General features: G+C 34.8%; 1 protein-coding gene across 1 annotated transcript; it reads left to right on the top strand.

The window, feature by feature from the left end:
* Positions 1-676: 676 nt before the first annotated feature.
* Positions 677-14,748, top strand: LOC128209333 (G patch domain-containing protein 2-like). The gene is made up of 7 exons (XM_052913326.1): positions 677-793; positions 3,504-4,251; positions 5,502-5,581; positions 6,496-6,710; positions 7,063-7,107; positions 8,391-8,550; positions 9,042-14,748. Exons 2-7 carry the CDS (start codon positions 3,524-3,526, stop codon positions 9,605-9,607), a joined length of 1,794 nt encoding a protein of 597 aa, XP_052769286.1. The 5' UTR covers positions 677-793; positions 3,504-3,523; the 3' UTR covers positions 9,608-14,748.
* The last annotated feature ends 1,699 nt before the right edge of the window (positions 14,749-16,447 follow it).

The following is a 16,447-nucleotide window of genomic DNA, read 5'->3' as shown; positions in this document are numbered from 1 at the left end:
AATTGAACATATTTAAAGATCAGCTGCAGGACTCATCAACAAAGACTATTCTTCAAGACAAGAAGGCTGCGTTACCAACATGCTGAAACAACTAGAACTACCACATTTCAAAGATAAAAGAAAGCAGTGCTCAGCGCTTAACTTTCCTATACCGGGTAGCGGAAGTACCAGATATAAACTACGAGACCCTCACACCACAGCGCCAGAGACGTTCAAAAATGGGTCACACTTTACTGACCATAACAGTGGCAATCTTGTTAAAATATCAGTATGTAACAATCACTTGAAAAGTGTTTCAACAAAATCAGAAATTTTAACGATTAAAACAATATCTGTGACTGAACAGTAAATTATTATAGTGTTAACTCTCAAAAATCTATAAGCTTTAGTGACAAAATGTTTACACGCACTGTCCCGTCGTGTGAAAAGCTAGTATTGGTCGCGGTGTATGGTGCATACAGATACCGAACTGCACAGAATCAGTGTTGATAGAAAAGAAACGGGGTTAAACTTTCTTTTGTTTCAACCCTTTATAAATGTCTCATGCAGTTATCAAACAAAACTAAATAGTATGGCCTAAACATTTCGAAAGCCCTTCTTGCACAAGTTTAGAAAACCGGAAACGTTTCCTGCTGCTTGACCTTGCCCGGTTTAATCGATTAAGAATTGGTCACACTTTTGATCAAATGCACCAAAATGGCGAAGAAACCAAAATATTGACAATTTCAGCGATAGTTTTTGTCATAATACAAAGTTAAAAGCAGCGTTTTTGTTCTTTTACGCTATGCAAAGGGTGAGACGCATTGTTAATAAATGAAATTCTTCAATCAGTTGTCATTGGTCCGTTTATTTATGACGAAAATTAGAAATATTTTCTTTTCCCTGACGTTTCGACTTGGAAATATGATAATTTCTTAATATTCAGGAAGATGTCATTTTTATCAATGATTTAAACGAAGATTTATGTTGAGTTATATTTTTCATCCCAACATAAAAGTACTTACCTTGTGAAGTTTGTACGGTATAAAACATTCAAATTCCACACATAAATATACACATAAATATAGCTGTACAGTGTGTGTGGGTAAGAACTACTGTAGTCCAAATAATTGTACGTTGACGGATTTTTTTTAGATTTTTGATATGGCAAATCCTTCACGTTCAAACTGTTTAGTATCAAAAGTGGGTAGTTGTTCCGATCAGGATTCCGGGTTAAAGCATATAGCGTCTATAAAATATCATAAAAACAAGAAATATTACCAGATAATGTTATTTTATATTAGTTCCGTACACAAAAAAATAAATATCCAACTTATAATAATGAGTTTGACGGCTTTTTTTCATTTCATTCTGTCAAAACATAACGATATATACATGAAGGGCACCTGCAAGGCTTTAGGGCACAGTTTTAAATCGCTCGGAACAGTTCGGCCATGGCCGAGTTGTTACGATTGTATAACGAGGTCTATCTCGAAGCTTTGTCGGAGGAGGCCGAGCTATTACGATTGTATCGAGTTGTTCCCCTTCGCATAATTGTTGTCTGTGTCAGTCAACTTTCGTTTCATTGGAAAGGTAAACAACTTGTTTTAATGCACTAAATGCTTGTTTAGTGCAAAATAACATTTCACTTACATGGCAAAATATGAATATAACTCTTTATGATCAATTTCAACCATAAAATACTTCACTTAAAACAATTTCAATATTTTTAAAACACCCCCGTTTTTTGCACATTCCCGTTTAGACGTTAGGGATTAAAAGAATACCGTATAACACGTCTATTATTTTAGACTAGGGTACGAACCAGCTGCCTGGTTAGTGCAGTTGGTTAGAGTGCTAAGCAAGTGTTTCAGGAGTCATGGGTTTCAGGCCATAGCATAACAGACATGCAATTCCCCATCTTTCTGTTATTGTTTTGTTCAATTATTAGAAAGGAAACATTTTAATAATGGAGTGTAAATTTACACATTGTTGAATATGCAAATTTACACATAATAATGTGTTAATAAGCTGCCTATATTTTCGACCTGATATAGTTGTACTTTCACTTATTCAATGGTATCTGGCTTGTTTAGACATTCCAGGGTTTCCCCTGGGTTCCAAAAAGTTGTCACCACTTTTAGCCGGGAGTTAGGCACCCTTACAGTCTAGGGCAGCGCCTTTATCGATGTTCAGAGGCTCCTGGGGTTTAAGCATTTTAATAGCCTTAGATTGCATTAAAACATACCTATACATGCTAATATAAGACAAACAAAAAGTCGAAATGCCATTTAAATTTTATTATAAGAATAACACATTTAGTTAGCACATTGTCATGCAATAACAAAAAAATTATTGTAGAAGAGGCACATGTTATAAGCACTTCTAGTTTATTTCTTTCTAATGCCTGCAAACAATAGTGTCATAGAATTAAACAATACAATAATGAAATTATGAGATAAACTTAAAATAAATGGTAACTCAAACAAATATACTTTGTCAAACCATGGGTTCTATCATACCCCTAATAAAAAAAATTGTCTACTCCAGCGGGCAGCCAACTTCTCTAAGGCCTTATCAAACAGGAAGTCATCTACCTTTCTAGTTTCTAGGGAAATCCTCATCAACTTATCTAACCTACCAACTCACAACCATTCTCGTACACCCAAGTGATGATGCTATGCGTACCAGTTAGATTTATCATTATCAAACCTCTGATGAATGAGAATGATTGACAACCTATTCATAGAGCATGTCCCATTATGTTTTACCATCATAACTTATTTATTTGTAGAAATACCTAAATGACTTCTCTTAACCTTTTGAATCTTTGCAATTACAATTTGCAACAAAACCAAAAGCAAATCTAAATTTAGCACGCACAATGTCAAATACCTATTTTTAACTGAGAAGTTAATGACGCAACAAACAAGCTGTTGAGCTAAATATAAAAATTGTTCTGCTACTATGAACCATAATGATAAAGGATTTCATTGTAAATCCTTGAAAGCAATAAAATTCCGAAAGAACCAGACCGTGACTGCATGCCCCAATTATCGGATTTGTTGTCACACAAGCGTATGTGCTTGATTAATTGCAATGACTAAATCGATTGTTATGCAGGCCGCATGGTCGTTTCTTACATCATTTTAAGAAAACATTTTGAAAATAATCGTTATAACCATAGATTCGCCAAATTTGAAAAACTTGTCACCACTTTTGCGATTTGGTCACAAATGGCAAACGCCAGCGGTAAGCCTGCATTCCTAGTTTTATAAGTAGAAGGATCTTTGAGCCTTAAAGATTCAACACCCTCTAGTCCTGTTTTCCAAATATATATTAATTGATGTCTCATAAATTAACAATAACTAACAGAAAAACAATAATTTCTGACAAATAGAAAGAAAAGAAAAAAGTTCTGTATCATGTAAATGTCGAAAAATGAAATGTAATGTTACTATAGACTAATTCGCTATAGCGATCCCATCAGCTATTAACATTTTTTCATATTTCTTCTGTTTTAGAAAGCCCCAAAACTGTTCATATGGAGAATAACATAGTGTCAGACTTTGAGCGGCTGCGAGTTTTCTCCAGCTCTATTGGTAAGATGGACGACCTTGTGCATGATCTCAGCATGGCTCTGGAAGATGCAGCCTCACACAAGCGTTCCAAGAGTGACGGGGGACATGGAGCATCTTCATCAAGTACACGTCGCCATCCAAGAAAACGTCGCGGTCGTAGGAAACGTCACCAGCCGGATAATGGGAATTTCAGCGAAACATCACAAAGCAGTATCGATGAAGCTTTGAAAGACTACATGGAGAATTGTGCACAGAGTGACTCTGATGATCTCACTATAGCACATCATATAGTGAGATTAACAATGCCACTTAGTATTAACTATGTACCAACACAAGTTGAGTCAGATTCAGTAAACGAGTCTCTGTTTTCTCCAATTCGGCCACAAAGAAGACGAAAGAAGTACAAGACAATGGCAATTGATCCTGACCCATCTTCGTCTCAACATGACTCGCCCATACAAGGCAAACCTAAGTTCAGTAGACCACGTAGCAAAACAATGGAGCTGCCACGATGTAGTATGGGTACAAGTCCAATGGATGGTGGAGGATTTCCCCAGATAAACAAAGAAGGGGTGACGGAAGATACAGTACCAGGGAAAAGGAAGAGAAATTCCAGGAAGACTGACTTTCAGGCAGACGATTGCTTTAATAAAGATGATGACTCTGTTCAAGATTCAACCATGAATTCTCAGTAAGTTTGTTCATGTATATTGAAAATTACTTCAGCAATAATAACATGTAAATGTATGTACATGTATGTGGGTGAAGGGTTTAAATGTTTAGTTATGTTTGGTTACAGTATATAAAAATAGCAACAGCAGCTAAGTTTTAAAAAATCAAATCAAATGCTTTTAAATTTAATTATTTATTCTGTTTCATGGAGTTGTGAATGAGACATTTTTAGCTCCACTGGCCGAAGGCCATGGAGCTTATGTCGTCACAGATTGTCCGTCGTGAGTGCGTGCGTGCGTGCGTAAACTTTTACTTTAAACGACATCTCCTCTGAAACTGATAAGCGGATTTTGACAAAACTTCACAGGAATGTTCCTTTGGTGGTCCTTTACCAAAATTGCTCAAATGGTTCCGGTCCACTGCACAAGATGGCCCCCAGAGGTAAAAATAGAAAAACCTTTAAACGACTTCTATTCAGAAACCGATGATCGTATTTCAATGAAACTTGACAGAAATGTTACTTGGGTAGTCCTTAACCAAAATAGCCCAAACAGTTCTGGTCTGCTGCACAACATGGGCACCAGAGCTAAGAATAGAAAAAAACGTTAAACTACATCTTCTCAGAAACCGATTATCAGATTTTGATGAAACTTTACATAAATGTTCATCGGGATGCCCTTTAACCAAAATTGCCCAAATGGTTCCGGTCCGCTGCACAACATGGCAGCCAGAGCTAAAAATAGGAAAAACCTTGACACCACTTCTCCTCAGAAACCGATGATCAGATTTTGATGAAACTTGACAGAAATGTTCCTTGGGTGGTCATTAACCAAAATTTGTTAAATGGTTCCAGTCCACTGCACACCATGGCTGCCAGAGCTAAAAAATAAAAAAAACTTTATACGACTTGTCGTCGAAACCGATGACCTTTTTTCGATAAAACTTGACAGAAATGTTTGTTTGGTGCTCCTTTACTCAAATTGCCCAAATCATTTCGGTCCACTGCACAACATGGCAGCCAGAGCTATTAAAGTAAAAAAAATTTTTAAATAACTTCTCCTCAAAAATTGATGATTGTATTTCTATGAAACTTGACGAAAATGTTCGTTAGGTGGTCTTTGCTTGAACCTTTTGGCCAGTGGAGCACAGGCACTGATGTGCCTCTTGTTTTGGGAATGTCTTCATAAAAAAAAAAAGTTATGCTGGTTTGTAGTTAACAGTTGTTTTAATCTGGATTTTTTATATTTATAATATTTTTCTTAACCACAGAGAGAGCAGTAGTTCAACTATAAGTAGCAGCTGCAGCAGTGATTCGGTGTCTGGGGATGAGTACTGTGTAACTGCAGAAGGTATGATTAGGTGTAAACGAAATTGTTATGTTTCTAGTTTCCTGATGGACCCTTATTTATTTAACCAAACCCTTATTATTCTGTTATTGCTCATTAACAGTTATTTCTGACTTTTTTTACTTTTTGGTAAATATATATATGAAGTTTCTCATATCGTGTCTCCTGACAAACCTTATTTGTTTAACTCTATTTTCTTTATAGACCACTAAATGACAGGTTTTTAAAGAGGGCTATCATAAAAATTGACTTAGACAAAATAGTAACAGTTTAAAAGTGTGGAAATGACATTCAGAGACATCTTAATCTTAAAAATGAAACCCTTACTGACTGACAGTATGTTTTTAGGCAACTAACAATTTTATTTTTTTGCCATAATTTAAAGTAAAGGTATTCAATATAGACACATGTCATCAAAACATGAAAATAGGTTGATAATATCATCTGTTTGTATCTTAGGGGACTTGATTGCACAGATTGATTTTAATTTAAATATTTATTTGTATTAAATAAAAGTTATTAATAGAACAGGCCCAACTTTCTTTAACAATCTAAAGTCCCTTAAAACAGGATCAAGCCCAGCAAAGTATTTTTTAAGATGTCTAATATTCTCATTTTTATAAAAGGGTTTTGAAACTGTTAAAGGAAACTATTTTAAAGATTATAAATCACAAAAGTTTTGATTGTAAAATCAAGTTCATCTGTAGGCCTGTTTTTTGGCTGAATGATGTGTTTTGCTGTAGAATTTTTTAGAAAAATGGACCAAAATTTAAACAATGGCAAAGGGTAAAAGGTATCATCGACTCATTGTTTGCCCATTTTTTGAACATCAGAAGCTGTTCGATCCATCTATGTTACCTCTTGATGAAAACATTAAAGTTATTAAAATCAATTAAAAATACCATTTTTACTCTCAGCTGATGATGAACAGAGCGACTTCTTCCATGAGAGTGGGCCAGCGAGTGGAATCCCTGGCGTCATACCATGGTGGGAAAACGACGGTGTGAACAGCGGTGATGAGACGATGGTGTCGGACAAACACTTCCAGCAGATCCTAACTGGCAGTTTTCAACACCTTTCTAGGTCCTCGCAAGTCGGCTTCAAAGCTCGCATGACACGGATCATGAGACATGTATGTACATGTAAATTGGCTCGTCTCATTTCGTAGAAAAATTGTTGAGCAGGGGCGTACCTAGGCATACTCCAAATACTTTCAGGCGTACAAATAAATTTTGGTTTCGCCAAAATGGCAAGAGATTAAATCTCGAAATCAGCAATACAGATCAAAGGCTATGGGGTAGTAAACACATGTATTGTTTTAATAGTTGAAGTTTGTTGAAATTTCACACAACGTAACTGAACTCTTTAAAAAATATCACACCTCCCTCAGAAAAGAGAAATAAAATACAATGTACATTCATGAGGTCAGATATTATTTCACATATGACATTCTGTATTACATGTACATGTATTTGTTATTTCAGTGTGGAAGGGAAATACGATTCGGTAGAAGAAAGCTAAGAGGAAAGGTATGTCCTGATATAAGTTTATTTAATGACTTTACAATTTACTTAAAAATACTTAAAAGCAGTATGACAAAGTTTTCAGGTTATAAAAACTAGACCATATGCACAGGTCAGAGGATTATCTAGTTCACCAATTGTCTCTGAAATCCAAGTATTCACTGAAAAGTTGCTTCCCACATCACTAAATGTTTATAAAATCTTATTTTCTGAAGTCAATCAGAAAATTGGAACTCCTTAGTTATTTTCAATGAAAACAATCTCGGGTGTATGCTGGGACATCAGCGGAAGTTGTTGATAAAATTTTAATTAATATTATTAATTAATTGTGCAGAAGTTGAAATTAACACAAGCCCACAAGCCCTGCAATGGTAAAATATCTTCCGGGCTTGTTAAAATTCTAAATATTATAGAGCTCGGTAGCTGGTCTTGTTAAGAAAATTGATGCCAAGCAATAGTATAAGGATTCAGGCTTGTTCATTTAAAAGTCTAATTTTGATGACTGATTGTAGTGTTTTAACATGTAATGTTTTTTCCTTAGACCAAATTGATTGCAAGTGTATTATTGTATAAATAATAAGACTCCAATGGGTAAAGTGCTTTGTTAAGATCACTACACAATCTACTTGCAGCACAATTAATTTTTTGAATGAAATCTGACTGTAGGAGTTTGTTTTTGATGGAAAAAGGCCGAGGAGTTCCGATTGGTCATTCAGACACTATTTACTCCAATGTATTGTTCTAGATATTGGTCTACATGGTTCACAGATTATCCATTAGCAACACAGGTGGAACAGTGTTTAGGGAAAATTTGTTTTCCTGTTCACTTTAAAAGGATTATCTCTACTGCTATCATTTACTAAAATACCCCATACAATATGGATTCTAGGTCCATGTTCTAAATACCTAGCCACAATGTGCAGCAAGTGGAACAGTATTCCAGGAAAAATTGCTACAGTGTTCACCAACATTTCATACCTCTGCTAGTAATAGGAACTCTATTTGTGTTCTAGATACCTGGTTATAAGTTCAGCAAATTATCCATTATTGAAACAAAATTTAAGGAAAAGTGGCATCCCAGATCACCTCAGCTATCAATAGGAACTATATTTCTATGTTCTCATGTTCTAGATACATGTTCAGCGGTTAATACAAGAGACACCCAACTGAAACAATATTAAGGGAAAATTTACTTTCCAGTTAACCTCTGCTGTCAATCGGAACTTTATTTATATCATCTAATAGTAAACTTGCTTCCCAGTTTACCAAAATTTAATTCTATGTTCCAGATACCTGGCTACACGGTCCAGCATTTTATCCAAGAGCGACACAAGTGGAACAGTATTCAAGGGAAACTTGCTTCCCGATTCACAAGCCCTACAGGGGTTCCAACATCTAACACACTTACTGACAGCAAACGCCAAAGAAAAACACCACCACCAATATTTGGTAGGATAATAATATTTCACACTTTATATCGATATATTTTCTTTCTTTTTAAAAAATTATTTTATTGAATTAATTTCGAGAGAATGCATAAGAGACCTAAAATTAGTGGTAATGTGTTGGGGCTGCAGCAAAAACCCTTGACAATGTATGGATAGGAATAAGTAAGTTAACGACATGCAGTTTGTGAATCTGGTATTATCTATCCTCACAGAAATTACACATTTAACAACATGTGTGACTTCCTTTAAAGTAGGCTGTATAACATTGGTATTAGGCTCAAAACAAGTAACATGACCCCAATCCAACCTTATATAAATACTCATAACTATTACACTTATGGATTTATTAACTAGTCACATGATAACCCTGGACTGACAAATATTTGGTATCATTATAGTCTTCTGCTAAACAAAGTAGTTAATTACTGAGGGCAGTCTTAATCCGAATTAGTGTCATTTCACTTGTCTAGTATCAATCTTATATCTTTTCAGGATTAGTAGGTGGGGATTCCGAGCCAATTCCAGACACCAATATTGGGAACCGTATGTTACAGCAGATGGGCTGGAACCCCGGGCAGGGCCTTGGTATAGACGGGACGGGTATCAGGACCCCCGTTTTGGCCAGTACCAGGCCCCACAGGCAGGGGCTGGGGTGTGACAACTCGACCCAGGGACATGGGAGTGGGGGTGGTGGATTAACCAGCGGGGGCGGGACTTTATCTTCAGGGGGAGGGGCATTCAGTTTGACCGGAGTGATTGGCAGTTCAGGAAATGTTGGCCCGATGACAACCGGTAGTGTGAGGGAGGGGCTTAGAAGTAGTGGGAGTGTCGGAGCTGTCACTCATACAGGAACGTCAGGTCTAAGTAGGTCAGGGACAAGTGGAAATGTCAGTATTAACCAGTCAAATGCCAGGACAGTGGCAAACTTGCATGTTACTGGGACAAGACTTTTAACGTCGGGGGCTGGTTTCCCGGTCAAAATGCAATCTAGGAATCAGGAACAGACCAGGGTTTCTGGCTCTCAGACTCTTGGATCTCCGCCCAGTAAATTGTTCTGATAAATACATGTACATTGTGCTACATAGGGCACACAGGAATTTGTTTCATCTCTTGCCCAATCAAATTTTATTTACAAACATGATTATAATTAGTTAAAATACATTTACGTACTAATATTTGATCTCAAAAAAATATTATACACAATTTTAATAAAATCATTTGTCATCATTAGCAGCCAAGTGGATAATTTATCTAGGTTTAGCTAGTTTGAGCATTAAACAATTGGATAGGTTGACATTAATATTTGGATAAATATTGACCAATCAATAAACAAAACCGAAGAATAGATAAGTTTTATACTTTTGGCTATGGAATTTCTGTATTTGATTGCTGTAAAATTTAGAAATTGTAAAAATAGATATTCTTGTAAACTGAACGTTACCCTTAGAACAGGTAGGACATGATAGTTTGTGTCTTAAGCCTCACAGGTTTAATTATCATATTTCATTTAGCTTAATTTTACTTTTTTAAACTTAATCATGTAGACAAACTTTTATCTTGTTTATCTTTATAATAAATTTTCTTAAGAACTTTTTATCAAAATTTTTTAAATATGGTAAAGATACAATACGAATACAGAATACACAATTTATAACATAACAAAAATTGTGAGCTTAGCTATTGTTTGAGTATGTTTGTCCTTAAATAACACTCCTGATATATTATTCCTGTGTGTTTAGGGCTATATTGAATGACCATGGCAAATTAAATTTTGTAGAGGGCTGGAAAATAACAAAAACTTTTAACTTTTAACCGATTGCAAAATTATGTAACGTTCTGAGATATTACAATTGATAATTGCTTACCAGTATATGCACAAATAATTTTAATATTATCATGAAATGACGTTATTTTAGATCTATTTTTCTATTCATAAAGTATATTAACGTTTGATATGCCGCCATAAATTACCTATCAAATTTATAATTTGCAGCAGTCAATTGTATAAAACATTGGTAAATTGTCCGATGGTAAGCGTTTTTTAGTTTGCTGTTTAACTGATTTGATCGGATAATAGTTCTTCTTGGATAAAAATTTATCATTTGGCCTTAAATAAAAAACATTTGGTTCAGGTTACCCGACCCTACCTTGGAAATAGGCCCACCGCTTTTTATTGTTTGTTGGTAAAAAAATTGAAGAAAAAATTCAAAAAATATATTTTAAATGTTTTGACAAGTAGTTTAAAACCTGTAAAGCTTTATACAGAAGATAATTTTAAGGCCATTCCCAATTGGTGAGTATAACCTTTTAACATAAAGTCTAATAAACAAACTAAAAAAGCCTACCTACTCTACCTGTTTTTAAAAAGAACGTAACCCTAACTAAACATTTTGTTTTGGCCTAGGCTAATTTTGACCAAACCAAAGAAGTTATCAGTTTACTTCAATTGACTGTTGGTACAAATTCCATGTTATGCCTGTTAGGAGGACAGAATTCAAAACAGATTTGATATGTGAGGCTTGTACATTTATTATACTGTGTATGCTATCATGTGTATTTTTTATTCTCTGATTTTATGACCGACGTTTGCTAAATGTTGTATGATAAGCCCCGTGTGACTAAGATGTTAATATTAAACCACTACAAAACCCCCCTGTTATCCTCCCGATGTTACTATGTAATGTTTGGATGTTTAGATGCTGTATATATTTTTTAGAAAGGGAAAACATTATAAACTATGCTATTATGTAAGAGAAAAACTCACAAACTTGTTAATATTTTTTTGTGGAAAGTTCACAAACTGTTTATGATGTTTGAGAAAATTTCAGAAACTATGTTAATGAATGTTTGTAGAAAAACTCAAAAACTGTTAATGATGTATGAGGAAAGGTTATCATTTTTGTTAATGATATTTGAAGAACACTCACAAACTATGTTAGTTAGGTATGAAGAAAACTCACAAACTATGTTAATGATGTATGAAGAAAACTCACAAACTATGTTAATGATGCATGTGTACAATTCACAAACTATGTTAATGATGCATGTGTACAATTCACAAACTATGTTAATGATGCATTTGTACAATTCACAAAAATGTTAATGATGCATGTGTATAACTTGCAAACTATGTTAAGTATGTACACATATAAGTAGTTAGTTCCATTACTCTGTTTAAATATTTGTTGATACAATGATAAAATGGATGTGCAATTTTTCCATTTCTGATACTTGGTATGAATTTTTCTATCATAATCAAACTAAAGAGCCCATTGCTAATTCATATGCATGTCTAAAAAGCTATTCTTGATGAAAAGCAGAGGCATTAACCACACAAATCTATATGAAATAAAATTCCCAGCATGTTGTACATTTTGTTTGAGTTGCTATAATGTATTTCTTTAGTTCTTTACATCAATCAACTTGACATTGTCATCAAATTTGTATATTCATCAAATTGATTGAGCAAGCCTGAAATCAAATCTTACATAACTACTAGGCTAAAGAAATAGTGACAGGCCTGGCTATGGAATATTCAGACTTTGACCAGGCCCTGCAAACAATTTACAAGTACAGAGCTTGTGGGCTTGTGCTCATTTCTACCATTGAAGTGATAAGATTTGTGGACACTATTTATTGCATTATGACTACCAATTTACTTCTTTGAAGTAGGGAACTCGAATTAATTTCAGGGGGATTTCATAAAATTTTCGAAAATAGATATACTCGTTCAGTACGAAGTATACTTTGAGATGTGTTTGGTATTTTGGGGGTGGGATTTTAAAACAACTTCATGAGTTTAAAGAAAAAAAGTCAAGGTTTTGTTACTGCCTGTTGTTGTGTCATTTTGCAAAACTTTTATCATGGCCATTACCAAATAAAACATTAAGCTGATGTTTGATTTGAATGAGAGAACAGGCTAAATTTCAAAACAGTGAAAATATCAAATTCATATTTTCACTGTTTGAAAAAGTGAAATATCATTTAAAATTTCAATGATAAATCTTTATTAACCACAGGAAGGCATATAAAAAAGTTCTGTAACGTAATAACTGCATTAGATAACTTTGTCAAGGTTTTGTCATAGCCTTGATACCTGGGCTCATAACTCACAAACTGTTCAAGATATTCAAATGAAACTTGGCACACTTGTTGCCTTAGACAATACACACATGTAAAACAAGAACAAAAGCTGTGGTTTTACTAATAAATGAATTGTACTTTTTGTGCGTTAAAATAAAAGACAAGCGTTTATGTTTGGTCTGGGGAGCTCTTGTTGTGTTAAATGTTTGTTTTAGACTAGTCAATCAAGTGCTGGCAGGAATGGGGTTGTTTGGGGAATAGAAAGGGGGGTGGGGGGAGAGGAGAGATAATGGTGGTTCTGGCTGGCTGGATGACCATTCGTGTATAAATTTAAGTATTGTAGTAGTCTAGAATAGAATTATATATATATATATTTGTGCAATCTTGCATTTACTGGATGTTTTAAATACTTTCAGTGGAGAAGGTGGTGTCTAAATTAAAGTTACAATCTTTTTTCATATTTTAGCAGTGTGACAATTAGAAGTGTGCTAAATGACCAATTGTATAAAACAATATGTTTCCATGACAATTATATTTTTTTTAAGTATTTAGGTATAAGATAAATCTGGCAGCTGTTTACCACCTATTTTTCCCAGATTGTTTTTCATTTGTGTTTCATTGATATTCGGGAAGTGCAAAGTGTAGATTCTTTATGAGACATGCATTATAGTTTTGTACAGATTATTAAGTTACTATTAAGTACATTCATTTTTTCCTTCATTTTGACACATTGTAAAATATCCATGTCATAAATTCACTCATCTCTGTACATATTAAGCGACATCTACACCGGAGATAGAACTTAGAACTTTGTGTGTGTCTGACTGTGTGTACTAAACTTGAGGCCATCTTTAAAAAAGTGTTTGCGGTGCCCAACCAACTGGTTTAATTGTACAGCCTCCAAAAAATAAATTGCCATCTGCGGTGTCAACAAATTTTCAGTCTATTATCAAAGGGGGATACTATTGGAAAAAAAAAAAAAACTTTTGGTACTAAGAAAAAAAATCCCTACCTACCTACTCACTCGCAAACATTTATTAATTATGGCCTAAAAAGTATGTTTTTATATTCTTGAGGGGACTACCCAGTGCTTATTTCGATGGTAATTCCTAATAAAAAGATATTTAATAGAAAATGATAACACTAAAAACTAAAATCGTCAATTTGAACACAGGCCTTTCCAGTTTTATAAGTTCATGACAATACTGTGTTGAACTGTAAATTTCACAGAAATAAGATCTTCACACCAATATGCCAGACAAAAACACCTCGACATTATCCTTCAGAAGGCTTCCCGGAGATTGCTGAGTTGTTACTATTGACAAATATGCAAGAACTATGGCATGTTCATGTGACCTATTGTGAGATGTTTTTCTCGCAATGTATGATTTGAATAGAAAGAGGGAAAGGATGTCCTTCAAAATTTCTAATATACTAAAGGAATAATAAAACTGCATGCAAAAATACCAGTTCTTAAACAACTCAATTCTATAAAGTGTAACATACTTGAAGAAGTACCTCTCTTTATCACAGTAACATTTATGTGTCAAATGATAGAGGTAAACAATATGTAAACAAGGTAACACATTTTGTGAGATTTTTGTCTTCGACTTCCTTGAAGATGTGAAGCTTTTTTTCCTTTCTGTGAAATGTACCATTCAATAACGATGATCTCAATAATGACGTCATCTTTGTTTATATTTTCATTGGTTCAATTCTTTGATTTTTGTTAAAGTATTATGCACCTATCAATGTGGTGGCACTAAGGTGGTGGAGGGAGGCTGCGGCAGGCCTGTGAGGGACAATGGGTGATTTCCCGGCGATCGGGATTTTGACAAACCTGGTGAGACCGCCATCCGGCAAATAGACGAAGCCCGATTTTTTTCCCACATTTTTATTGCATGCAACCCAATCCCAGGGATTTTGACAAAAAAAATCTGCTGTATGGGTAGGATTTGGATAACCAAATGAGTCGTTTGTCTTAATCCCTCGTGTGTGCCCGTAGCCACCGGTTGAGCAACACATAGGCAGGTGCATTATTTTAAAAAAACTGATAAATTATTTTGGAAGCATTGAATGTCCATGATGTACAATGAAGAAATAAATTGAAAGCTGTATTTTGAAAAACGACTTTTTGTTTAAGCTCTACTGACCAAAGGAGCTGTATGCATTGTCCTTGGGCTTGTCCGTAAACAACTGCTTGTGAACGTGATACAATCTTCAGTTTTGATTGAACAGTATTATATACAGGAGAGCTTGGTTCTAGTATTATATACATGAGAGCTTGGTTCCTTTCTTTAACCAGCCAGCTCTGCTAATGTAGACCATAAGTATTCTAAGGGAGACAACTCGTACAGTTGTGAATTATTAAGGTGTTACTCTCCCTTCGTTACAAATACTGTTCGTTGATTGCTTCTCTTTGAATGTGGGTTCAGTATATTCACTATATTTTTAATCATTAGTATGTTAATGCTTTGGTTTGGATAAAACACAATTTAAAAAAGTCACGGTTAGAGCACAGGCCCTCATGGGCCTCTTGGTTTTCGTCACGATGACGTGGGTTATTTTGTATCTGGACATAACATTACATCACAGCTATCCCCTACTCTCGGAAAATCTTAAGCGTAACAACACTGTGTGTATACCACGTGATAAATTACGTCATATATATGCTACGTCGGAAGGCAAAAAATTGCTTCAAATGAAAGCTTAAATCAAAGATAACTTCATTTACCACACCATTTTAAATGAAACAAAGGGCAGTCTATGCCGCTTAAAGAGCCCCGCGTTTTAATTCCGAAATTTGATGAGGTCATTAGTTTCATCAAACACTTCGACAAACCTGTTTCCAAAATAATATTTTGACAGTGCTCCGTCAGACGGCCGTATTGTGAAAAGGTTTGTCGAAGTGTTTTAAGAAACTAAACACGCAATCAAATTCTCGTAAAGACCGAAGATGGGGCTCCGTAAGCGGCGTAGACTGCGCTAAGTTTCATTTAAAATGGTGAAGTAATAGTGAAGTTATCTTTGTTTAAAAAAAAATCAAATCAAAGTATTGCCTTCCGACGTAGCATTTATGACGCAATTTATCAAGTGGTATACATACACTGAACAAGCTTAATCGAGGATCTTATTTCATTTAGCCGGAATACCAACTTTAGCTTGATTTTTACATAAGGCCAATATATATGAATAGCTAGATTTTCATCCAACTTTATATTTAAATTGGGGCGGGGTCAACATTTATAAGGCGACTGTTTCACCGTTGAGTATGTGTTCATGCTCTTTCTTATTGCATGAGGGACCATATACATGTGTGTGATGTGTTTCTAGACGAACCACGAACATGATTGTTAACATTTCTCCTTTTTACATGTAAATGTTATACATCGACACCGTAGGTATGAATAAACGCCGTTCCCGGACAGTACCGGACCGAAACCCAAATACATCTCCTTTTATTTGGGTCAATAAACTTAAGGGTAGCGGAAGACAGATGGGGTGAGCAGGGATGAAAAATTAGCAATTAATTTATAGCCACCTAATAAGAATAAGTTTATTGTGAATATGATACAGATCAATTCTTTACGGAGTCTCAAAACATTTCAAAATGAGAATCCATAAAAAAATAGTGTTCTTAGCTTGATCCTTTTATAAGGAACTTATGATTTATCGAGAAATTGGCGCCTGATAAACCGGTTACAAAGTATTTAGGTGTGTATTGTGCACAAGTCAATGTTAAAGTTCCGAATTAATTCTGAAATTAGGACTGAACTATTTTAACTTTTAACAGGCTATTATTCAGTAGGAAAGAT

The sequence above is a fragment of the Mya arenaria genome, chromosome 11 (genome assembly GCF_026914265.1).
Source record: "Mya arenaria isolate MELC-2E11 chromosome 11, ASM2691426v1".
In the NCBI taxonomy this organism is placed as follows: domain Eukaryota; kingdom Metazoa; phylum Mollusca; class Bivalvia; order Myida; family Myidae; genus Mya; species Mya arenaria.
The sequence above is the reverse complement of the archived record's forward strand: the minus strand, read 5'-3'. Positions and strand labels throughout refer to the sequence as shown.